General features: G+C 29.7%; 1 protein-coding gene and 1 long non-coding RNA gene across 2 annotated transcripts in view; one reads left to right on the top strand and one right to left on the bottom strand.

Annotated features, from left to right (window-relative positions):
• Positions 1-27,207, bottom strand: part of Fak (protein tyrosine kinase 2 Fak) — a 90,850-nt gene that overhangs the window by 9,649 nt on the left and 53,994 nt on the right. Inside the window, exons 19-27 of the mRNA XM_085812138.1 lie at positions 24,835-25,039; positions 22,154-22,233; positions 22,014-22,045; positions 18,815-19,036; positions 13,288-13,371; positions 12,483-12,594; positions 12,228-12,295; positions 5,830-6,009; positions 299-379 (exon numbers count right to left, since the gene is read on the bottom strand). Coding sequence (XP_085668264.1) covers positions 299-379; positions 5,830-6,009; positions 12,228-12,295; positions 12,483-12,594; positions 13,288-13,371; positions 18,815-19,036; positions 22,014-22,045; positions 22,154-22,233; positions 24,835-25,039 — 1,064 coding nt within the window. The remainder of the gene's footprint in view (positions 1-298; positions 380-5,829; positions 6,010-12,227; positions 12,296-12,482; positions 12,595-13,287; positions 13,372-18,814; positions 19,037-22,013; positions 22,046-22,153; positions 22,234-24,834; positions 25,040-27,207) is intronic.
• LOC146998974 (uncharacterized) lies at positions 339-26,359 on the top strand. Its single transcript, XR_015039890.1, has 2 exons — positions 339-1,124; positions 26,088-26,359. It is a non-coding gene; the product is annotated as an uncharacterized LOC146998974 (long non-coding RNA).

The following is a 27,207-nucleotide window of genomic DNA, read 5'->3' as shown; positions in this document are numbered from 1 at the left end:
CACACACACACATATATATAATGCATTAATTTACCTTTTCTTTATGAAGGAAGTAAATCAGCTAACATCAAATAAAAGTTTGAAAAATTAGCATTTTAATTAATATAATGTCAGTTTCAAAACAATCTGTATAGCCATAATCTTCACAAACAGTTTTTATTAATTTATCATCAAAAAGAAGAAATATAAATAATAAATGCAGATTCTGCTCACTTATTGTAAACTACTCCTAAGTGAGTGCCATACAGTAACAAATTACATTTAACAAAAAGCATTTAACAAAAAAACTACAAAATACCTCTTTGTGAGACCAAGAAGGAAGTTGCGGAACTATGTGATCGACAGCAGCCAAAAGACTACGTAATTCTATTCCAACATTCTACGGAAAATAAATAATTAATAATAAAGAGAGGGAGACAGAAAAATGTGATTCACAAATTATAACATACATTTAAAGATGTATGTAAGTCATTTAAGTCAGTTAGTCACTTAAAGTTATTTAAAAGTATTACAAATACTATATTTCTTTAATTTTGAGATGCATATTTTTCCTTATACAAGCAGTATTAAAACAGTAATTCAGTTAGTAATAACATATTACTAACTGAAGTAAGAATACTACAGTTGTTAATAAAGTGAAATTTATTTACCAAACAGATTTTCTAGGTGTATTTTAACATTTAAATTTATTTATGTTATTTCTAAAAATCGAAGTTTACTGCTCTGTTAATGGTTCCAAAATTAAGAGAAGTATCTTAGAACTGAATATTCATTCTACATTATTATATACTACAGTAATATATTCAATATACTTTAGTTAATTAAAAACAAGAAGTTCCACATCTTTACAAGTAAAATACAAAGACTAAAAATGTGCACCTAATATTATAGTCATGAATTCACTTACTATTATGGCTACTATTTATATTATTATAGCTTATATTACACTATTTCGTATTTTATGTTATATTATTTCATATAATACTAAAGCTTTATATTACAGCTGAACGTAAGCTATGAATTTACTGAGAAATATTGGACTATCCTTTGTTGAATTTCAGCACGGAAAAATGATCATGTCAGTAAACTCGTTCTTGAATAACTTTGCAAATTTTCAGAAAAAGGTATTCAAACTCTTATTTTTAACTGATTAATACAGAATGAATATTTCAGTTACTGAAATTTTATTTCATGGAGACATAATTTTTTTAAAGAATTTTCATTAAAATTATTTTTGCAAATTTCAACCTTTATTTTAAAAAAGAAAAAAACTGTTACTGGAAATAAGTCCCAATAGCCACCCCTTTTTTACTTCCTTGTACGAAGCAGAGGAAGTATTGTAATCATGATAAATTTCAGGTATCATATTTCAATGAAAATATCCATTTCGACTGCTACTAAATGCAATTTAACGATGTTTTTGCATGACATCTGTACATAAGGACAGAATAAAGGACTCTTTTTCCCAAAACGGATTATAAAATTGATTTATATATAAATTTGATAGACTAATTTATAGATCAATTTTATAATCCAGATTCAGAAGAGATTGATTTTGTGATGTCTGTACGTACGCATGTATGTATCTCTTGTATAACTCAAAAACAAGTAGCCTCGGAACGTTGAAATTTTGTATACAGGACTGCTATAACATGTAGTTGTGCACCTACCTTTTTGGTTGCAATTGGCCACAGCAAAAGTATATAAATATATACACTCTTAGACAAAAAAAAAAAAAAAAAAAAAAAAAAAAGACGCACAGAGTAGATATACAGCAAATTGGACACAAATTGATATGCATACAGGTTTCGACCGTAAATGCAAAATTTTACACTTTGGCTGCCAATGAATGAACGGTTGTTGCTACAGCGCATCTGATCTGCGCAACTGGCAGGATATTTAAGAAGAGAAATTATGATTTCTGGTAATGCATTTTTCACGAATTTCATTCCATGTACTCTGGTAGACAGTAGCTATGCCTCACATACAAGTGCGCGAACGATATGCGCAGATGTCAGAATATGAGAGAGGTTTTGTAGTTGGGCTCCACTATTAAGCGATCTTGGCAGGGATGGGTGAACCATGTCCGCACACAGCATCAAGAAGGAAGCAGTTGGCCTAGAGAAATGACAGAAAGTGAAGACAGCAATCGTCAGAGCAGTACTCACAGCCCCAGATGCATTATTATCATCGATTATACGTGCAACTAGTGACTGCAAGGACCATTGATAGACGGCTCTTAGAAAGGGGGCTGAGGTCACGGTGCCCCTTGCACCGACTACCATTGACGTCTGTACAACGTCAAGCCCATTTGCAGTGGTGTCGGGCTCATTCACACTGGAATGTCACTGACTAGAGTAGAACAGTCTTCATTGATGAGTCCCACTTTGAACCTGAAGACCAGCGAAGGCGAGTCTGAAAACGCCCCGGACAGCGGTGTGATACCAACTTGACTGTCTTCCGGCAGACAGGCCAACAACCAGGAGTGATGGTCTGGGGTGCCATTTCATTTCATAGTAGGACCCCTTTGGTTCTCATCTGTCATGACCTTACAGCACAGCGGTACGTCAGTGAAGTTCTAAGGCCCGTTGTGTTGCCCTTCATGTCACACCACCCTGGGCTTACATTTCAGCAAGATAATGCTTGCCCCCACACTGCACATGCTTTTACTACTTGCCTTAGTGCTTGCCGAACATTACCTTGCCCAGTAAGGTCGCCGGATCTCTCTCCTATTGAGTACGTTTGGAGGATTATGGGCAGAGTCCTCCAACCAGCTCGAGATGTTGACAATCTAACGTGCCAGTTCGACAGAATTTGGCACGACATCCCTCAGGAAAACATCTGCAACCTCTATCAATGGATGCCAAGCCGAATAACTGCTTGCATAAGGGCCAGAGGTAGAGAAATGCGTTAGTGAATTTTCACTTTGTAAAGCTCTATCACTTCAATAAATCATCCAATTTTTTTCAAACAAAATTTGTTTTTCTGTATATGTGCATCACCTCTACCAATTTTCATCCCATTCGGATAACAGCTTCTTGGTGCATTTTTTTTTTTTTTTTTTTTTTTAATTTTTATATGTTGGTAAAGTGTGCATTTTTTTGCTTTAAAAATGTTTGAATAATGTTGTTCTTATCTTCTGGTTAAGATTTTTATACCTTTAGTTAAGCTGCATACAATATTTGCAGAATTATCAACAATTTAAAAGTTGTTTAAGTGCATCTAAGCCGAATTTTTTTTTACCATAGCAAACAACATATCTGTTTCCTTTTGAAACTTAGCAGAACAGTGAATTAAGTCAGTTTCTACACCTTCAGTGTCTTTTTGCTGAGTGGGACCAAAAGTAAACTTTCAGTTTTTGTGCACCAAAAAATCTGCCTTCTGCTGGTCAAATTGCTTGTTTTTGTGTAGAAACTCTAATTTTAATTGTAAATTTTTTTAAAAATTGTTTTAACTGTATTTGGTGTTTTATGTTTTTCTATATTTTTCAATTTTTAATGAAGATATTTTGAGCTTTTAGATTGTTGCAAAGTGAGAACTGAATTAATTGAATGAGAAATCTATCTTTAATGAAATTCATGGAAATAAGTTTAAATGAATACAGCAAAAATGCGTTTAATTTTAATATTTCATACAAGGAAGTCATGTGGTGTCCGCATCAGATTTTTTTAAATACATTTTATGTCAAGCAGCACGAAATCATTTCATCTTGAATCACTTTCACAGAATACACAAGAAAACAAAAGTGTCACAAATGTAAAAATTAAAAATGAAAATGGGACTTACTAAAAATTAAATGTTATTAGGTAAAATTTAGCCCTGTTTTCTGCACTCAAATCAATACAAACCTTAAGAAAAGAACATACCCAAAAATCTAGTCAAGTTAAACTTTCTTTGATTCATGCTTATAATATTATTGATGATTAAGATGCAGTAGCTAAACATCATGAGTAAATATACATACAGACAAAAATTATTTTGAATAGCTGTTTGCAAGATTATTTTAAGATGATGCATACATTTAAGAACCAGGGATACAAAAAAATTAGCATCTTTTAAAACCCACCATGATTTTTTTTATTTCATTTTCTCTTTCAATCTGTAGAACTGGATCACATCATTAACCATTTATGCCAAATACAACTTTTTTAATAAAGAAATAATATACATTTAGCATACATTTATTATGTATATTATTTAAACTTTAACTGATTCCTTTTAACTATAATCATGGTTCTACAACTTCTCTTATATTTTTCCCGCAAGCCAGTAGCTGCTGCTGTGTGTTTGCATGTTTTAGATTTAACAAATATTACTGAATATACAACTGTCCTTATCTTTATGCATCTAAATCATTTACATGTTTCACCTATGTGAGTTTAAAAACATATTTAACAATATCAGATTATTAAAGTATTCTTAACTATGAAAACAGGGAAAAATGCACCAAAAATGAAGGGGAAGAAAAGAAAATACAATAGCTTGATTTTATTCTGTAAGTTAATATGAATATCATTAAAGATTTTTTTATATTATTATTATGGTTCTTAGATTCACAGTTACTGAACGAAAGTGATTTACTATGAAATTACTTAATAATTCTCAGCTGCAATCCAGATGTGAATTACTACAATTAATTCTTTGATTCTTGGTTTAAAATAATAACACAGAAGAACGAGTAATCTAAAGAATATATTCACTATGCTAAAGGGAAAAGTTCAAAAACACTGTAGCTCATCAGAAAAACACATAATTGGAATATCTATAAAAAGTATATATTAGTTGCCTCTCCTAATTTTTTCAAAGATTTAAACTAAAGGTGTTAGTGTTAATGTGTGACTTATGATTTTATCCTTGTGGAGTTCAATTTCTTTTACATAATGTGGATAAAGAAGCAGAATTTTTTTTTTCTAAATATAGGAATCAAAATATTGTTTTTATAATACATCAAGCTAAGTTTCTTTTCCTGGTTCTTAATTTTAGTTTCCTGTTGCGCAAACAGCTAAAATCATAAATCCTCTAGTAAAAATTTTTTTAGACTCATGAAATCAAATTTTTAAGTCCTCCCCCCCAGACAGAAACTGATTGCTTTCTTTTACAGTCATTCAAATAAAGCCATTTCATCCCAAAAAATTTGCATTTTTCATGCAATAAATGATTTTCATAAAGTTTTTACATTGGATCTCTCTAAGAAAATCATAAATGTCATGATAGATCATATTTTGGAAGAAGATAATGAACAATATATTTTTTAGCTTTTTTTTATACTTTTGTTGATTATTCTTTTTATAATAAAGAAAGACATTTTAAAAACTGGTAATATTATCCATTGAATACATAGGCCTGCTTTTAGAAGCATACATTTAATTTTTGAAATGGCCCTTGGAGTGTGTACCCTTTTTTAAACAAACAAGCCATGACTTTCAACTTTTATCTTTTGTTATGAATGAAACTTTTTGTGTGTGTGCCCTTAGCTAATTTAATTTCAAGATTCTTATATTTTTTTTTTTTTTTTTTTTTTTTTAAATAAAAAGAAAGAGGTTCAGCTTTCTATTAAAAATGGATTTCAGAAAGTGAAACTTATAAATTTTTTTATAATTGCAAACAATAATATATTCCTCAATGTAAAAGCTGTTGTCCATTAACTTTTAATGCTTTTGTTAATTTGAATTACTTGCTTAAACAAAATCATAAAAAATCCAAAAAATTTCAGTAGAATTTATTTTAATATAATACCAATAATCATAACTTACACATAATCATTTAAACACCTGACAAAACTTTTTAATTAATATGACTAAACAAAATAAACAGAATAAAAAAAATTACCTTTACTAATTCTAAGTAATCAGAATGTTGACCTTTCTGGACACCTTGCAACAGCTGCATAACTGACCGCACAACACTTGTTGTGCATTCATATACTGGATCATTATTATGGCTAGTGCTGGAAGAAGTCTGAGAAGGAGATAACACCGAAGGAGTGGGAGTTGAAGGTTTAGTAGTGGCCTAGAAGAGAAAACAGAACTTACATTACGGAAATAAGCAGGCACTGATGGAAATCTGAACTCTATATCCTCCTCCACTTTTGCAGTAAAATTATTAAAAATTTTAATATTGCTTTTAAAACAAAAATTTTGCATTTATGCAACAGTTTAAACCATAAATTTATTTTGTTGCTAGCAAAATTCAGCCACATTATAATCAACATCTAATACAGATGACTATTAACCACTGCATGAAAATACACTATTGTTTGATAAATAATGATTGTTAAATAAGTATGCAAATAGGCAGTGGACTAGTTTAAAATTGAAAACTTAAAAAATACACACATTGTTTTCATATTCACATTGATGCATGATTCTTTTGCAGCCCTGATCATGAGCGACTGAACTCTTATAATAGAATAATTAAGATGGGAGGGGAGGAAGGAAGAGTAAACAATGTGTTTTTCTTTCAGATGTTTATCTGCAACAGTGCAGAATGAAATAATCTGCATTCATAGCAAACTTATTCAGCCATGAAGGTAAAAGTTCACAGTGATACAAGAATAGGAGCAACAAACAGAGTAAAAAGACTATAGTGCATTGCTAGCACAAAATTATTTTATTGCCATCATTAAAAATTCACTTGTTACTTTATTTTTCATTGATTAATAATTCAATTAAAGATTTATTTTTTGCCCTATCCAATAATTTTATTTATGCAGTTTTAGGTACATAATTTTTCAGTCCATGTTGGCTGTACTGATATTGGTTCAAATAAGAATAGCTTTATTATTTAAAAAAAAAAAAAAAGAGTTTAATGATAATAACAATATATGAGGTTTATTTTAATTAAAACATTTTGCTTATGCTAAAATCTAACTTACATTGTTTTGTCAGCTTTCACCAAAATATGTAAATGAGAGGAAGGACTTTTAAATAGAGAAAAAAAAATCTGAAGTTAAGAGGATAAGGACTGACATCAGCAGCAGCTTTACCTTAACCTATGATTGTACTCAACATGCATGGTAATTCTCTAAGCTGCCCTTTCTGCATATTAAAATTTCAGATAACAAAATCTACCAAGCCAGTTGCTAAGACAGAATTTAATTTGCTAATTGCACATAATTTGAATTTATTTACTGTCTATTATACCTGCCAGAAGTGAAGTAATTTTGAATTTAGTTTGTTTTGTTGAAGTCTACTATAAATTTTAGTAATTTTATTTTATTCTTCTTGTGCTCATTTAGCATTCTGAAACTGTAGTAGATTGGTTTGGTTTATTTGATTACGGCAAAACACTTGATGGCTATCTGCCTAAGGAGAAAAATGCCTTCATGGAGGACTTGAAACTGGCTTGTATACACATTACACATGGGAAAAACCAGGGATAAAAGGGCTAGCTCATTTCTTTGTTCGACTCCTCGCCGATGCGAGTCTAATGGGGGGACGTAACAGGCAATAATCTGACGTCACTGTGATGCCACCTGTCCTAATTTCCTGCGTTTAAAACAGTAGTTTCATTGAGCTGCGAGACGATTTTCTAGGGGTTACATATCCCAAATTAATTTTAATAATATATTTATCTGTTTTCTAATAATGTATATGTTTAAAATAATTTATACATATGTAATTTTAGTCAGTTTTTATTTTAAATTCTATATTGTAAAGTATCGTTTACGTAATACGGCTATTTGCGCTGCAGTAACGTGCCGTAGCACTTACAGAAGTATGAAAGGATGAGATATTTTATTTCATGGGACCAAAGGATCCAAATGAGAGTTTACTTTTGATGAAAGAATGGATACACAAATGTCAAAGAGAAGATTCTATTAATGTGAAGAGTGGGAAAATCTGCAGCGAACATTTTCTATACAGTGTTTATGAAGATGATATGAAAAATCGCTTGTTTGGATAGCCACAAAAAGAAACTGTTGAAATGGAATGCTGTGCCGAAAGTAAATTATGATGACAATAATAAATCGAAATTGATGATGACAATAATAAATCAAATTTTAATGATTTTGAAATAAAACTCACAAATGAAAATGTAGATCATCCTGAATGTATAAGGATAAACAAGAATGCATTGATAATTTGAAGAACAAAATAATATCCTTAGAGAATTGTATTGAAAAATAGAGAAAAGAAAAATTTTAGAATGTTTGTTCAGCGACAAAGAAGGTGGATGACATCTAGACAGAAATTAAAATCTCAAATAGTGAAATTTGGGGGGGGGGGGTTGGAAGCACAAATCGGAGAATTTGGGAAAATGTCTAAAGCCTATATTTACAAAGACACAGATTAATGCATTACTGAAAAAGAAGTAAAAAATCAGGTGGACTAGTGAAAATATTTCACGTTGCATTGTCATAAGAGCTCTGCCATCTTAAAGCTATGATTTTTGGAAAGAAAAAAAATTGGAATATCTTTACCTAGTATCAAATTAAAGAAATGGTGTTTATTTTATTTTTTAGTGTTTTCTAAATTTTAGTGTAGTCCAAGAATTCAAAGTAATGTTCTTACTCTAAAGAAGGAAAGAGGTGAATATTTGTATTCTGTAGAAAAAATATGCGTTCTCAGTTTCAATGAAATGCATATAGATTGAAAACTCTGCTATGACTCTAAACTGGACTAAGTTGGTTCTTTTCAAAATGTGCAGTTTGTTTTAATCAGAGGTCTCATTTCGCGCTCTGCCTCAAATTACTGAGAAACCGCGTTTTAGATAGAGGATTTCATCATCATCATCATCATCATCAATATTGCCGGCATATTGCTGTTTTTACGCAACGTTTCCGGCTCATAGCACATCGGCCCGAAGGGCGCATGATGGCAATGACGATTGAAAGGAGGCATCAGTAGTGCAAAGAGGGGGTGACAGCATGACGTCACAAGTTTAGAGAAACACGCAGACGAAGCCCAGGACCAGGAGAGGCGAAGACAGGGTGAAAATCAGACTTGTTCTGTTGTTCATGATAGGTATATGTCATAATAAAGTTACACAAATAAGAAGATAAAGGATTTGTGTTAGAAGATGTAACTGTTTTAAATTTTGATATTATTAAAGAGGTTTTAAATAGAGATTGAGAAGAAATCAAATTGTGTCACAAACTAAAACCAAATTATTTAATGGTCAAGGGCAACGAGAGACAAAAAGGTCGCTCCAGAGAAAACATTATTTTCAAAAGTACCGCAAAAGGTATACTCTACCCCACAGGAAATCAGAAAGCATCTGACTTCTATGAGTTAATCGATAATATCTTTGGTATTATGAATAGTACCAAAATAGTACCAACAAAAGTAACAAGTATTTAACAAACTAATTTTGTTAAGTACTTGTTAAAGTTATTCTTATTGTATCCTTTGTAACTAATTATTCATTAGATTTTGTGCTGGATTAGCATTCCAGATAAAATATAATAGTATAAAACATCAAAGTAATTGGCATAAAAAGACCTGCTTCCTTTACTCACACTTTTGAAAAATTAAATAACTGTTTTAGGTACTCTGAATAAAGATATTTTGTCAAAATTAAGGTAACAATCTTATATACATTTATTTAATTGTAATATAGATATAAGTATAAATTCCAAAATTATTTTAAAAATATCTATTATATTGAATCGGAAGAGAATTATAACAATGTAAAATTTACAATTAGGCAAAAAATCAAACGTAGGTTAGCAGAAATGTTACCATATATGTCATATATGTTTAAACCTATGTCAATGTAAAGTTGGTTTTTGAGTAAATTTAAATAGCTGCTATTATAGTTATCTTAGAAGCAGTATAAAAATTCTCTCAGTTAGCATACAAATTAAGAAATGATTAGAAATAAACGTGCATTAAATAAAAAAAAAAAACATGCAAATAAAAAAATATAAAAAAACCCACAGAACTTTATGTTAAAAGAGTAGCACATTTTATCTATTATTTTAAAATTGGGTAAGCATTATTAAATTTTTTTATGGTTCAGTCTAAAATACATAAAGCAGTAACATTGCCTCTTCCAAATTATAGCTACCTTTCACACACAGCTCATTTTAAACGCTGGTTCAAAAACGCTAACTTCCAAGCTGTGAATTATATTGGCACGCTCAGTGTCATCATGGCTACATCATCACTTCTCACTTTCTGCTTCAGGGGGAAAAGCTCTATGAGCTAGCCCTTCTCTTCTAAGTCCTGGGAAAAACCATGAAAACACTCATGTAGCCAATTTTGAACCTCAGACCGAACTACCAGAGTTTAGCGACTTTATCACTCAGCCACTGAAGGGTGAGACTGTAGTTGAAACCAGGACAAAAATTTGCTTATCAGCTACACAGTAATACCAGTTTAAAGAAAAGCAAGTTTAACTCTATAAAGATATATGGACTAGATGAATTACACATAATGGGGATTAAAGAATTTCTGTACTGAATAATGTGGAAGAGAATAGCTAATATGCCCTTTTTCAGTCATTTATTCTAATAGTTGGAGTATAAATGTATTTGGCAAAGAGTCAGTTCTGCATGTTCATCCCAGGCATTGTATCACAGATAATTATAACAGTAGGGATTTTCAACTGATATGCTAATACCCAGTAGATCGAATGCCCTTCTATAGGCATAAAGAAAGTACAATGAAACATTTAGGAAGACTTCAGCAGCTGCAGATTAAATTTAATTCAGAAGAAATTCTGCTGTTAAATGAGTTTAGGCTACTACTCCATATATAGGCAATCAAAATTTCCAAAAAAAAAAAAACCTTTCATCACTACACTCTAATACATTTCTAATACTCTAATTCATCTCTAAACACTTCTAATACGCTGCATCAAGGAATTGGGAATGTTTGCTAAAAGTACTTTTTTGGCAACTATAACTCATTAATAGCCATTTAAAGAAATTTTCTGTGCATTACACACTCACAGCACTACATTCTGTGCACTCACAGCCTACAGATCTAATTAGAACTTTTCCTATTCCATTTTGCAAGCTAGATGTTCATTAACCCTACAATAGTAAATGTACAAAAATGCATATGGCATTTTCTAGAATCTTAAAAACTATTCCCGAAGTTATCTAATAAAAGAGCAATCAATAACACATATTTTCATTGTTTATCCAAAGTTACACAGGCAATTGGTTTATTGCTGTCAATGAGACAGGTACCAATTTCAATTTCTTTCGAATTCTGTCATATTTTAAACATCATTTACTCATTATTTTTAACACTAAAAAAACCCGCATTTTATACTCAGTGAATTAATATATATATATATATATATATATCTAAATGTTTATTAAAAATTACCTAATAATTTTCATTTTCAAATTTAACAAAGCATACACTCGCTTTTTCATTCATTCTTCAGCAATGGATTATCAAGATTATGGTTTGGATGCAATGCAGCAATTAAAACAACAAATAACAGCAATTAAAAAAAAATTAAATTTGTATTTTATCTTTATTTGAATTTACTAAGCATGAAATGATAAGTAAAAGCAGAATCTATCTAAACTAAAAACTTAAACAAGTGTTTTAAAACAATTTCACTCTTTAAGAAATTTTGGTTCAATTTTTTACAATTTAAATACTAAAGGAAGTAATTAAATTTCTCAATTACAAAATTAAAGGAATAATACATTTTTTCTAACCTAATTTAAAAAGCAATTCAAATGATAATTTTGATATATATATATTTTGTGGGAGAGAGGACGACTATTTAAATTCAACTTAAAATTCTTTAAGGGGGAAAAAATCCATTCGCAGAAACATTCATTTAAACTTCTCAAATGGCAAATAACCTCTCCTCTATACCAAAATTCAACAGAAAAGTTCAACTCACCTAAAATATTATAAATATGATAAAAGTAGTAAATACTTTTTAACCACTTGCGCTAAGACTAAACTTCACGGTTGCGGTGCCGTGCGCTACAATATAACAAGCAGTAAAGTGTCTCATTCATGCCGCTCCACGTTTGCGAGTGCAATCCAGAGCTGCAACTCAAGAAATAAACAATCTTGTTGTTAGGCGAAGTGTGCACCACGCTATTTTCATTTTTGCGATAAATGCCTATCGACGTGGTATTCACGTCACTCACAGTTTGAGACAAAAGCATCTTGAAATGCGTGACACGTCTTTTTAGCGCAAGTGGTTAATATACATAATGAAACAAATGTACAAGGTTTCTGTTGAACAAGCAATATTATATACAAGACTGGAAATAAAAGATAAAACAAACATATTTAACTCACACTGCCATCAGAATTCACTGATGTCTCAGAATATCCATTTGACAGCTTCTTGTCACCAGGAATAAATTCTACAAAAAAAAAGAAAAAAAAAACTAATTTAATTGAATAAAATGCAATCACATGGGGGAGGGAGGGGCTGTGTGTAGCATGACAATATCAATTAATGCACATCAGAGTTTAAAATTTTGAAAAGGCATTAAGATCATCATCATCAGTTATCAGATTAAATAACATAACAGATTTTGAAATATATACCTGAATTGTCAGGCATCAGTTCACCTGTCGTAGTTGGTGATCCTGGTACGGTACTCGCACTTTCAGAATCAGATCCATGAGAATGATCGCTATAAGATAATCGTTTTCGAGCCTATGCAAAGAGAAAAATTAAAAGCAATTATATTAGAATAAAATAATTTCTTTGCCATACCTCATAGCATTATGTGTTTCTGTTTACACAATTATAGCGAACAAATGCAACAAAATATTTTCAGTTAAATATTCAGTGAGGTGTCTGATCTTGGAATTCAGATTAAAAAGAGGTAATGAAATATACCATTTTAATCATACTATAAATTTAGTTTTTACTTTCCAACTTTTGTTCAGCATTCATAACTCTTAATTGTATATTTTTAAGATCATTTTAAAGAGTTCAATATTAGATTTTGAAATATTTCATATCAACCCAGTATTCAACTCATATTTTTAGAAACACAGTAAAATTTTAAAGCCTAATCATCAAGTCCCATGTGAAATTAGTGTCCCAAATGTTTACAACATTATCATGACAAAGTTCATGTCTTATATTATGACAGCACAAAAAATGTTTATTAAATAATTCAGTATATAAATATTAGTTTCAACTGCTGTAACAGCCAATGTTTTCATTTTATAGATTACATTGCAGTTATATTATGCAGTTCAAAGTTTTGCCAATTTAAAATATTAAAATTCATTTCTTTAAAATCTTTTACTGTTTTCTAAATTTTATGTAATGAATCCATAAGTAATAAAGTTAATAGAAAAACTATTTTACACAATAAATTCAGTACTAATACTCTACCTGTTCTAAATTCAATTCTTGGCACTTTTGTACCAAATTTTCTACTTTTGTTTCCAAGACTTGATCCAAATTATCTCTTGCATTCTATAAATCAGAAATGATACAGTGATACACATGCACATAAAAATACAAACAAAAAATATACATTAATATGCTTCTTAAATGAAAAACAAAATATAGCAGCAATACTTTGTGAAGGAAAGATAATCTGCCAATACAACTGCAGCAGTCTAACTGACACAATTAACACATAGAAAAGGATAACCATATAGCTTCATTTATCCGATAAATAGACCTTAAAGATTAAATGAATGGCTAGAAAAATCTTCAAAACCAACACAAGTGGAACTGTGCATTTTAATTTTAAAAAATGCTTAAAACTATGGAAGAAAGAGACTTCTTACAGAGAGAGTGTAAAAGTCTAGAACAAGAAAATAAATGTTTTAAAGACACTGTCAAACTTCTGCATAGTGATTAAGACACAATAACACGCCGAACAAATACCAAGTCAGAAGTCAAACAACAAAAATCAGCGTTAATTTACAAAATTTTCACAGGACTAGTTTCGATGGTTTTACCGAACCATCATCTTCAGCTGCAAAACCGCAAATGAACAAGATAGGAAATAATGTTTAGATAAGATAAGAAAGCCTGGACAAGAATAAGCAAGTGGTGCCATCTGTTGGCGAAACCAGAACTAAAACATAATTTCTCTAAAAGCCGAAGGCAAATTTGGATTGGAATTAGGATCGTTAACTAGAACAGAAAGATTTTTATGAATGTGAAATGCCTCTAGAAAATCCAGTTCTCCAATGGAAGATGTTTTTTGAATAATTTTGGCAGCAGAAAAATTGAAAGTGTGATTTTTGTACCAACAATGTTGAGCAACAGAAGACTTCTGTGTTTCCTTTTTTCTAACATATGCCTCATGTTCTTTGACGCGAAATTTTAAGGCTCTCTTAGTTTGGCCAATGTAAATTAAACCACACTGGCAAGGAATCCTATAAATACCCCAGGAATTCATATCCGGAATGGGGTCCTTGAGTATAGAAGTTGGAATTTTATTGATGGGAGAGTAAACAACACGAAAGTTAAATTTCTGCAAAATATGTGCAACTTTATAGCTAATTGATGGAAAGAAGGGAATGACAACAGAATTTTTATAATCTCCTAAAATAAGAGTGTGGCTTTTAGTGTGTTGAGATGAGAATTTTTTAACTGCTTGATTAATAATGTTGGGTGAAACCAGACTTCGCGAATTTCATTTCTCTTGCATCGAAATTGATGAGCTAATTTCTCTCACTCAACTCTGTTTGAAACAAACACATTTTGTTTTCCAAAATAAATATTACAAGCAAACTGAGGGATTAGCCATGGGAAGCCCCCTCAGTCCCATCCTGGCTGATATCTACATGCATTATTATGAATCAAAATTGTTTGAAACTTTAAACTTCCCGGCATGGTTCCGCTACGTAGACGATACTTTTACCCTGTTTGAAGGTAATAAAGATGATTTAAATAGAGTTCTTTCAACAATGAATTCTATTGATCCTGCTATTCAGTTCACTTTTGAACTTGAGACTTGCAATTCTCTTCCGTTTCTCGACATTCTGGTCACACGTAACACATCCAACTTCAGTACTACAGTTTACCGTAAACCTTCATCGGTTTGCCTTCCACCACACTTTAAATCATGTCATCCGACTAAACAAAAGTTAGCTTCATTTTATTCCTATGTTTTCCGTGCTCTTCAAGTTTGCTCCTCCAAATTAACCCTTGATGAAGAACTAAATTATTTAAAAGCAATAGCTATTGACAGGGGCTTTTCACCCAACATTATTAATCAAGCAGTTAAAAAATTCTCATCTCAACACACTAAAAGCCACACTCTTATTTTAGGAGATTATAAAAATTCTGTTGTCATTCCCTTCTTTCCATCAATTAGCTATAAAGTTGCACATATTTTGCAAAAATTTAACTTTCGGGTTGTTTACTCTCCCATCAATAAAATTCCAACTTCTATACTCAAGGACCCCATTCCGGATATGAATTCCTGGGGTATTTATAGGATTCCTTGCCAGTGCGGTTTAATTTACATTGGCCAAACTAAGAGAGCCTTAAAATTTCGCGTCAAAGAACATGAGGCATATGTTAGAAAAAAGGAAACACAGAAGTCTTCTGTTGCTCAACATTGTTGGTCCGAAAATCACACTTTCAATTTTTCTGCTGCCAAAATTATTCAAAAAACATCTTCCATTGGAGAACTGGATTTTCTAGAGGCATTTCACATTCATAAAAATCTTTCTGTTCTAGTTAACGATCCTAATTCCAATCCAAATTTGCCTTCGGCTTTTAGAGAAATTATGTTTTAGTTCTGGTTTCGCCAACAGATGGCGCCACTTGCTTATTCTTGTCCAGGCTTTCTTATCTTATCTAAACATTATTTCCTATCTTGTTCATTTGCGGTTTTGCAGCTGAAGATGATGGTTCGGTAAAACCATCGAAACTAGTCCTGTGAAAATTTTGTAAATTAACGCTGATTTTTGTTGTTTGACTTCTGAATTGGTTCTGCATAGTGGTTAATAGAATATCTGGACATGTGGTCTGGTCACATATACAAGTAATCCAGTCTATATAAAAAGTTCTTGTTTAAAAAAAAGGGGGGTAAAGTAGAGAAAGAGAGAAACTTGAGAACTTCTCATTTATAAAAACTTAATCATTCACTGAATCCATGAAGAGTAAAGGAATTAACACTAATTACAACAAATATTTTAATCAATTCTGCATACTAAAGAAATTTTCAGTAATGTACAAGAACAAAGAAAAAAAAAAAACAACATCAATAAATAAATAAAGGGTCTCAATTTGCTACTTAAATAAATAAATAAATAAAGGTTCTCAATACTTTGGTGTACAAAATGTATAAAATATCATTCTAAGGTCCTGAAAAATTACACAGATATCTTTTTTCCCCCTACCCACAATGCTAGAAGAAAGACTATTCTTTTAAAAATCTAACGGTTCAAGGAAAGAAATCAGCTTACTATGGAGTCAGTGGTTTTGGTTTACTTGATTCTGATTTGTTTTATTTGGAAAAACATACAAAGATTATCTGCATAGGGTAAGAGATGCCTTTCTGGAGGTCTTCTAAAAGCAATTAGTTGGTATTGACGTTACATATAGGGAGAAAAATAAAAATGCCCATATGCCAGGACATTCACCTGGAATTGAACCCAAGTCAAAACTCAGTCAGTGTTCAGTGACTTTACCACTCAACCACTGGTAGGCATAGTATCAGTAAAGGACTGACTATAGTGAATGAAACCTGTTAACCATTTCAATTGCATCACATTCCATTCATAGCTTGACATTTTCAAAGCAAATCAGATCAACAGAGATATCATTTTAGGCTGCTTAAATAAAATTACCTTTATTGGAATGCAAGTAACTGAAATTTGAAAAATGATGAATAGTATGCAGGATATTTAACAGACTTTAAAAATTATTTTAATTGAATTGACTTTCATTCATCGCAAATTTACATGGAGTATGTATCTGCCCCCCTTTTTTCATTTAAGGATATCAAAACCATACTATGGTATCTTCATTTTTATGTTTCAAAATATTCATCATTCAATGTTTTACTAATCAGTTAACACTAGCAACCTGTTTGTTTTTACTCTCAAGTGTTCATTTGTGTAAAAAGACTTTTCTTCTTTCTATTAAAAAAGATTTAACTTAATAAGCTTAATATGCAAGAAAGACATTTAAGGTTTGAAAAATGTTAATAGAAGTTAGTAAAATTCTGAAAAATCATGCCATTACAGGGAATAATTTCAAACTATAGATTCACTTTATGCAAACGATACATATATCCATTAACAATCAATACATATATATACTGAGAGAAAGATTATGGATTAAAAGCATCATACAGATGAGATACAATGAAGAAATTACCGGAACAATAATATATTTTAAAAGCTTGTTCCCTTATATATATTGAATTGAAGAACCAATTTGAAAATTATAAAATATATAATTTACTTACCAAATATAAACCAACTACAGTTAACAGTTCATTTATATGTCAATATATAAGAAATTATCTGCATATGTTAATATTTATTTATTAATATTAATTCTTTCCTTGAATTGTCTGCATATGTTAATATTTATTTATTAACTCACTCTAATTTGACCATGCATACAGAAATGCATAAACACATCTATTCATCATTTTTCAAATTTCAGTTACCTGCATTTCAGCAAAGGTAATTTTATTGCAGTCATTAACTTTAAAAAACATAAATAATCTGATGATGCTTCATCAAAGAGTAGATTGTAAATTTGAGCAGTTTTGATAATGTAATCAAATCACTTGCCTCAATTAAAATATCATAAGCTACAACAATATTTAAACAATAACCCAAATCAGCAAACAGTTCTGCTAATTCAAAAGTATACCTTGATAAATATATATATATATATATATATATATATATATTTTTATTATATATATATATATATATATATATATATATATTTTTATTATATATATATATATATATATATATAGTGTCCATTTGCAGTAATTTTACATATATATATATATATATATATATATATATATATATATGTAAAATTACTGCAAATGGACACTTAAAAATACATAACTATAACTAGATTTGATGACGCAGATTTGTTTTATGAATTCCTAAAATTTGAAGTGCTGTCAAATTTTGTTAGACAGGTTGCATTTGGCAATCAAAAATTTCACATTTAATTCTCATTTTAGATTTTACATAAGGGTTTATAAGCTAATTGATATTCATCTTTGTGAATGTACAAAATCAAATGTACTTTTTTATTCAAACCAATACAGAGTTTAGCAGACCTTCATTGTGAAGTAAAACAATATTATACATTAAAGGACTAGCCAATGTCTACAAGGAGGTGGGGGGAAAAAAGCATAAAAAGGTTTAAAAAAATTTAATTATAAAATTTTATGCAATTTGAATTAAAATTGAAGATTTATACTTAATAATAGAATGTTTCACAGAAAAATTAAATCATAAATAAAAGAAGACTGATTTATTTTTGATTTAAAAGGTTAAAAATATGCCCCTTCCCCCCAAAAAAATAAACAAGCAATTTAAAAGTTTTTCCCACTAGTAAACCTTAATTCATTATCAAAATTGTATTCTTTCAGATACAACATATTACTAAGTTGTGAGCTAGAATAACATAATTGCTTTAATGATCTTTTACAACTTTTAGTAGTTAAAAAGTACTGTTGTCTAAATAACATTACTACAGTCTGATAATTATATAGAAAATTTAAAAATAAAAAAGAAATATTACTTTATGGAAAACATACTAATTCTGTTAAGTTACTGCATAGTATATATTATAATTCCCACAACCAAATGTTTAACAAACAATCAATGAATAGATTATTTACATTAGTAAAATAATAAAGCATCAGTATTAACACAGGGTTCATATTAAACATGGTATATCTAACCTGTACAGTTTCGTCTGTTTTTGCCCCTTCTTCTTCGGACTCATTGTATTTTTGTACTGTAAATGTATTTGCAGGAGAGGCAGGTGCCACATATGCCCATGCTGGAGGTAAACTATTTGCATTTTCCTGAATAAGCTGAGCTAATACTTCTGGATTTGGAGCAACTATGTAAGTTGTTGGTTCGACGGGCGGTGCCACAATATCAACTTGATGACGTGCTGGCTGGATTTTAAAAAAATTACATGAAACAAAGCCAGGAACAAATCATTAAAAAAAAAAAAAAAAAAAAAAAAAAAAACAGACTCACCTTTTAAAGAACATTTTTAAAAAAATTTTTAAAATAAAAAATGTCAAATTTTAGTAAAAAAAAAAATTTTTTTTAAATAATTCTGTACAAACTACATAACATATGCAGCAGAAAAATTTTGATAATTTGCAACTGCCTGTTGCCAGCACTCATTTTTGGATATACACAAACAAAATTTCAATTTTTACAAAATTCAACATGGTAAATTTAAAGTAATTTTTCTGATATTATAAGGCATTTCGCCCACCTTCTTAGCATGCCTTCGAAGTGTAGTGGTCAGCATGCTCGGCGCATATTCGAGAGGTTCGTGCTTCGAGTCTCGGTGAGGGCATTGCTCATTTTTCATCTCTCCTGCTTCAAAATACCTAATGTATGTACAGTAGCGCCCGAACGAAAAGGGTGGTGGAAGATGATTCTCCACCCCCAGGATGTGGCGAATGGGTCCCTTAATCCCCAGCTGCCCTTTAAAAGGGAGAGTAAATAAGGTATTCCTCCCGCCCTCTTAGCATGCCTTTGTAGTGCAGTGGTCAGCACGCTTGGTGCATATTCAAGAAGCCTGTGGTTAGAGTCCCGGCGAGGACATTGCTCCTTTTTCATCTCTCCTGCTTCGAAATACCTAATGCCTCTACAATATAAGTGTACAAATAAAATTTCTAATCAAAGTTCACTATACTTGCAACATATATTGATTAAAGAAAGTAATTTTGTTCATACTTGAAGTTATATAATATTTTCTTGTGACTCTCTTTTTGTAATAAGAACACATTATAAATATGAAAATTTTTTATTTTATATAATTCATTACTTTTTGAGTGGATAATCTATTGTTTTAATAGCAATTTTTAGTTTATGTACTTAGCATGTGTAAAGAATTTATTCACAGCTTTTCAAACACATTTCCTAATGAAATGCACTTTATTACTGATTCATTTACATTCTGCACAATGAATACAAACTTGTTTACACTGCCATCCAACAGAGATAGATTCTTAAAAAGATCCTCTATACAGATTTATGCAATGTTAAAAATCAAATACATGATAACAGCAAAATAAAAATCACGACTTTATTTGTACAATCCTTTGTAGTATTCACTCAACAACGATGAATTTTATACTCATTCATTAAATATGTGCTGCTGGGTTGCCACATGTTTGTATGTACCTATTTCTAATCATTCGCGTGTATAAGCTGGGCCTCTGATTTTTATCTGCTTTTTTGTGTGGAAAAAAATATGGCTTATGTATGAGAGAATAAAATATCCTACAGCACATATCTAGAGTGTAACAGAAGATTTAGCACAAAGATTCAATTTAGGGAAAACTATGCTGCTGATGTTTTTGTAAATAGTGTATTAATTTATTTACCTAGACTTCTGTTTAAGAGTGTAAATATTATTTTTTAAGTAACTTGGCAAGTGGATATACAAGATTCTTTTGCAAGATTGCAAGATTTTGCAAGATTGTTATGCAAAATATGTCACTGTGTTTTTATAGAAAAGTTCTTAAAAAATTTCTCTAATTACTTATCTCTTTTTCCCCCCAAAATTTTTTTATATACAATTATATTAAAAAAAATAATTTTGTATTTAATATATCTTGATTAAATAACTCTTAAAGTATGAATTTATTAGTTACTTAAGAGCATGCAATCCAAATTTAATGTAAAAATTACGAAAGGAAAAATATAAACGAAACTAAAAAAAACATTAACTATAATCTGTAAAATATATTAATCATTGTAGATTATTGAAATTTTAATGTATTAGAATCAAGTTTTATTAGCAAGAATAAAGCTGAAAATGCACATGAGAAGTTAATATAAATTAAGTGCATTTTACTGTACATTAATTAAGTATATTACCAAAATAGTAAAATAAAAGTTTATTTTATTAAGTAGAAGGTTATTGTTCCTAATTTACTCAGTTTGTTAATGAATAATACATTGATTCAGTTCATAAGATGATTTTTTTCAAATGGCAATACTCTAAAGCTGCATTTCCCAGCCAGGGTTCTGCAAGAAATAGGAAAATAACACACACATTATAAAGGGAAAAATAATTTTTTTCCTGATTCAGTATTGCATTTGAGTAACTTTGTGGTGGAAGAGGGCCTCACCGTGACAAGAGTTTAGCTTATAATAACTGAAAAGCTGCCTTTGGCTGTTTAGCTATGCTTGGTTAGACTTGTCAGACATCCTCAAGAATATAAGAATTTCTTTATTACTTGCATTATGAAGCAATTGGGAGGAGAATGAGAGAGAGAAATGTACATATTTTTGCTGGGTATGCATTTTTTGCCTTTTTCCCAGTCAGATGTAAACTTTGATGTTTCTGATGATGATGATATTAATTATGTCACTTATATTAGGTGTAGAAATATTAAAACCATGTTTTTAAAATCTTTTTTTAATAAATGAATAAGAGTACTTCTCTTCAGACAGCACAAAAATACAGCTTTCAATCCATTATTTATTTTTCAGCAACATTTTAAAGAAAAGAATATTTTTTATGCTACAGATGATAATTAAACCTTATTCCAATTCGATGCCAGTTACATTTGTATTTTAAAATTAATATTTAAATTCATGGAAAAAACCAAAATCATTACAAAAGTCTGTAAACACCCTCTGTATATTACAAATTCTGTGAAATATTATTAGCTTTTATTTAAAAAAATAATAATAATTCTTACACCTCTTCTGTTTAGAATTCCTGTGAACATCTTATCTGCATTGAACAACTTTCTAATAAATACAGAAGTCAAAAACTTTAAATTATACATATATTTAGTTTTCAAGGCCTGAAAATGTATTATTTGACTACGTATTTACCACATTCGTGAATTTAAAGAGCTAGATAGCAAATATATATATGCAATGTGGTGGAAATACCTTTGGTGGAGGTTCATCAGAGCTTGAAGAGCCTACAGAAGAAGAAATGTGATATATGTATATAATCAGGTAAAGCCCAGAAAATGAAATGTATTTATGCAAACAACATTTAGAAGTTTAATGCACAGTGATATACTTACACCAAGACATAGCCTGAACTCTTCTATTTTCTCGTTTTAATGTATCTTCAACTTGAGTCCTTTCATCTTCTAAAATTTCTCTGTTTAAATTCCAATATAATAAAAGAAGGAAGAGAGACAAAAGGGGAAAAAAAAAAAAGAAAGCTATTAGTTAAATAAGTTTTAACTTTGGATTTTACTTGAACTAATTGCAATAATAAAACCTACATTTAGAAATAAAGACAAGCACAAAAAGGAATGTTGCACATAGCTAAAAGAACATGTAAAAATGGAATATATAAAATTTTGGTACTTATATGTTAACACAACTACCTTAGTAGAAGTTGCCAAATTTTCTGAATGTGTCAAAATATATAAGTGTTGGAATACAAAGAAAAAGAATGTATATGAAAATGGTGATGCTGCTTTTAAAACTGAAGAACTATCATAATAAAAAATATTATGATTGTATATATATATATATATATATATATATATATATATCAGCTTCTTCCTTATTGCCAGCATAGAGCAAGCAAGACAAGACACACAGTTAGTTGAAGTTTGGAATGGCCTGCAATAACTTCTGTAGGGCATTTATATCTGAGTTTGGTTTTTTGTCGGCGTAGCTGGTATAATTTTGTAAGGTGTTGATTTTGAGTTTAAAATGTTTAAACCTATGGTTGTTTCTTTAAACTATATTGGAATAATCCCAAACAAATTAAATATTCCTGTACATTTAAATTGTATAAATGGGCAACAAAATGTTTAAAATATTTTTATCTTGCATATGATACCTTCACATCCAGTCAAACACAACAACATGCTTGTAGGATTCACCTGCAGTGTAAGAAACAGCAGTAAAATTTCTTCAGTAATACTGTATTTTGCCAAAAAATAGCTGAAAGGAAAAATTGCTTTGAATCTCCTCTTTATGCAATTATCCTGAAACTTCCATCAAAACAAAAACTGACAAAATAGGTTTATTGATTGTTTTTCATGATAAACACATAATGAAAATGTAAAATATGTAAGTATGTATGAATAAATTTTATTTTTTATCAACAAATTGGTAAACTTCATCAAGGTGGTTGCACTTATACATAACAGTACCAAAATTTTCAGAAAAGATACACTAAATAACAAACAATTTTACATGTATAACAGAATTTACATGTGAAACATAACAAAAAATTTTTAGTTGATTACCACACACTCAAAGACTTGTCCCAAATTGTGTTTATTACAAATTTAATTTTCTATTTAAGATAAACAGCAAACATAAAACTCCTGATGAGTATTTTTTATACATATTCTGCTTTTTAGCCTAATTTTATATTTATTATATCTGCATTGAAGAAAATAAATTCCATTATTTAGGGGAAAATGGAGAGAAGGTTATCAAATTATATATCTCACATTATTGTAGAAATTACCATTGCTTTCATTACTATTACTATAGTTTGGACATAATACAGATAAGCAGCTATTAAGTCTTTTTCAGTGTTCGATATGCTTAAATTTAAAAAAATTTAGAAACTTTATACTGAATTATTGTAAAAAGATATATAAAGTGATAAAAGTGATTATATTAAAGTGTTCAAACCTAGCATTTAATATAAAATGGCAAAACTGTAGTTTGAAATTACTTTGCTTTTGTGATGATCAATATAAATCTTTAGTTTTATATTATAATTTTCTCAGTTGATGGTCACAATAAACAAATCCACATTTTATTATGCAAGCATAGTTACAAATTTCTCTTTTTGCCTTTATCTCATATTTGTTCCAAGATAAGAGACTGGAATTAATGCTCATTCATAATTCATCTTCTTCAATGGCTTGATGGCCCTGGCCTTCTCCAAAAGTATTCTCCAGGCATCTCTACTTTTGGCAACCGTTTTCCAGTTTTTAACCTTTAGAGTATGAAGATCATTTTCAACACAATCAATCCATCTTAGCATGGGTCTGCCCTAATATCTATTTCCCATGGGCTTTGCCACAAAGATTTTCTTGCTGCAATGATCTTCATTCATTCTAGCCAGATGTCCAGCCTATTTAGTCTCTGTAATTTGACAAATTTAACAATGTCAAGTTGTTTATAAACGTTATAGAATTCTAAATTAGATCTTCTTCTCCATGATCCATTCACTTGGACCCCACCAAGAATGCAACGTAAGATCGCATTTGAAATTTCTCTCAAAAATTTCCAGGGCTTCCTCATCACGTAAATTCAATGCATAAGTCTCTGATGCATAAGTCAAGGCAGATCCTTTGTAAAGAAACAATTTAGTTCTTAATTTAAGAAAGCTGGATTTTAAATAACTCTTCAGGGCATAAAAACATCTATTTGCAGCAATTATTCTTTTATATATTTCTGGGGCCAACACATTTTTATTATTAATCTCTGTTCCCAAATAAGTAAAACTGATAACTTTTTCAAATTTACAATTGACAATTTCTAAGTGACTACATCAAATTTTAAGCAAGGTAAATATTTAGCCTTATTTTCATTTCATTCATATCTATATAACACAATAAAATTTTGAAGGTCTTATAGCACAGATTCTGAATAGTTCAACTTTCTTGAATTAGAAATCTTTAAATATTGTAATAACAATGAACAGTGTGTAAATTAAATATCATTTAATTTAAGACACAATTCACAGTTTCATCAAACATCTAAATTTACAAATATTTACCTCAAAATATGTTTCATCTCCTTAAAACTGGGTCTTTTTGAGGGTTCATATGACCAACACTGCGACATTAAACTATACAATCTAGGTGGACAGTTAGGTGGTAAAGGTAATCTCTCTCCATTCTCAATCTTGACGATAACATCATTGTTCCGAACGCCTTGGAAAGGTTTGACTCCAAACATTAAAATTTCCCACATGCAGACACCTAAAATCAAATTTTAAAATCATCAAATACATGTTTAATTTTTTCCTAAAATTTATTAACTACATGTCATATCTCAATTTTCATTCTATGTTTTACAGCAAATTAAATAGATGAAACACGGAAACTTTCCAAAGAAAGCTATGAATTCCACAGAAAAAAGAAAAAAAAAAAAAAAAGAAATTCATCTGATTTTCCCACATCATATGAAAAAATTATAAAATGGTAAGAGAATATAAAATACAAATTGGAATTAATTTCCAGAAATTTTATATCACATAACACTTAAAAAAGAGTATTTAAAATCAAGCTGAAAACAAAGAACTGTTGCAAGTTCCAAGATATTTCATTTTGTTAAATTTAAATTTAATCTGGATTGCAAAATGTTTAAATAATACAGCAAAAATCTGATAATCTGGCATGTTCAAGATCGTGATATTGGTAACCACATATACCTGATTGTAACTTTATGTTACCACATATATTAAAATAATGGTCTCAAACTCACAATGCACACTAGATAAATGTACAATCTGAAAACAGTTCATGAGCCAGAACTTTTTTTTTTTTTAAATAAATGTAAATTTATAGAAAAATAGATAAAATAAAACAAATATTTAAAATAAATTTTAAATTTCACTTACATATTTAACAATAACATACATAAACATATATGAACAATAATAACAATATCACAAAGGGAATAAATTCAAATTTACATTTATTTTCTGTCTGAAATCTAAAGTAAGACATTTCTATTGGTTATACTTTGGAATACAAATATACTGACAACTATATATTAAATTCTTAGAGTGACATTTCTTTAAAATAGATTTAAATTTTTTAATTAAACATTAAGTAACTTATTTTAATTTAAACTAAAAATAAACAAACTTTCTAAATTTTCAGAAAAAATTTACCAGGTGGTGCAAAATTTGAGAACAAATAGTTATAATCTAGTCTCTTTCTCATATTTATTAAACTTTTCTTCCAAATATGTTTCATATGTTTGTATGTAAATAATTTTGAACTTTTTTATTTCTTACTATAGCCTGACACTGGATGGCATTTCATTTCTGATAATTTGTAGCTTTGGACAGAAGACAGAAATTACTAGATATTTATTTTTGTCATGGATTGTAGATGCTGATCACTCAAACAGCTCTTTTTTCTCATCAATTTTCAAAAGTGGTTAAAAAAATCATATTCACCTATAAATGTGTTCCCAAAGAAAGCAAATATACTTAGGGCAAAATGTTATAATTATGCTCATTTATTTTTTTAAATGTTTGAATAAAAGTTAATAAAATCTTTACCTTTAAATAGGATTTGCATCACACTGTAAAATAATTAGCTCCATTTATAGATTTTTTGGTGCATTATTTCTGCTAATTTTTAATGGAAATGAAAATATTTCAACACCATATTTGCAACAAGTGCACAATTGAAATATTTTCATGGGTTACATAAAATTGCTTTGAGGCTGCCAGTTTTGGATCATTGTATTAAGACATGAAAAATTTGCATATTAATGTAAATATTTATGAGTTACACTTATTAGCAAATATATTCAATAACCTCATTAAGTTTATTCAGATTTTGTTTTGAAATCATCATTATTACCAATGCATTAAACCTTTTCATATAAGGTGCTCTGCTGAGTGGCAGACCCATAAGCTATTGAGGCCCAGGCCAGAAAATACCCTATGACCCCTCTTGTTTGAATTATCACCATACTAAATGTGTCAACATAAATATATAATTAACATTTATTTAATTAAATTTACTTAATTAAATTAAATAGTTAAAATGACTTTAAAAACAATAAAATCTTAAGACTAGAGAAAAAACAACTTTTCAAAAAAAGCATATGGGAAGATTGAAAGGCTCCACTGATCAGAGGAGCGGGACATTCCACCCCTGCACCTGCTTCATATATTTAACTTTTTTTTTAAAGAATATCATTCCATACAATAAGAATATTACTTATTTCTCCATTATTATTAAATCTCAAATTTTTTTCAATTAATTTTACATGTGCATTTAAGATTTGATCAATCTGATGCAAAGTAATCTTGCTTGAATTTCTTATTCTTTACTGTTCTTCATTTCTTTTCTTAACTGCATATTTAACAGATATTGAACTATGATATGTTCCACAATTAGTTACT

Source organism: Stegodyphus dumicola, chromosome 2, assembly GCF_044657685.1.
Source record: "Stegodyphus dumicola isolate Sdum_Otavi_A_Nest chromosome 2, ASM4465768v1".
NCBI classification, from domain to species: domain Eukaryota; kingdom Metazoa; phylum Arthropoda; class Arachnida; order Araneae; family Eresidae; genus Stegodyphus; species Stegodyphus dumicola.
This window is presented reverse-complemented; position numbering and strand designations above follow the sequence as displayed.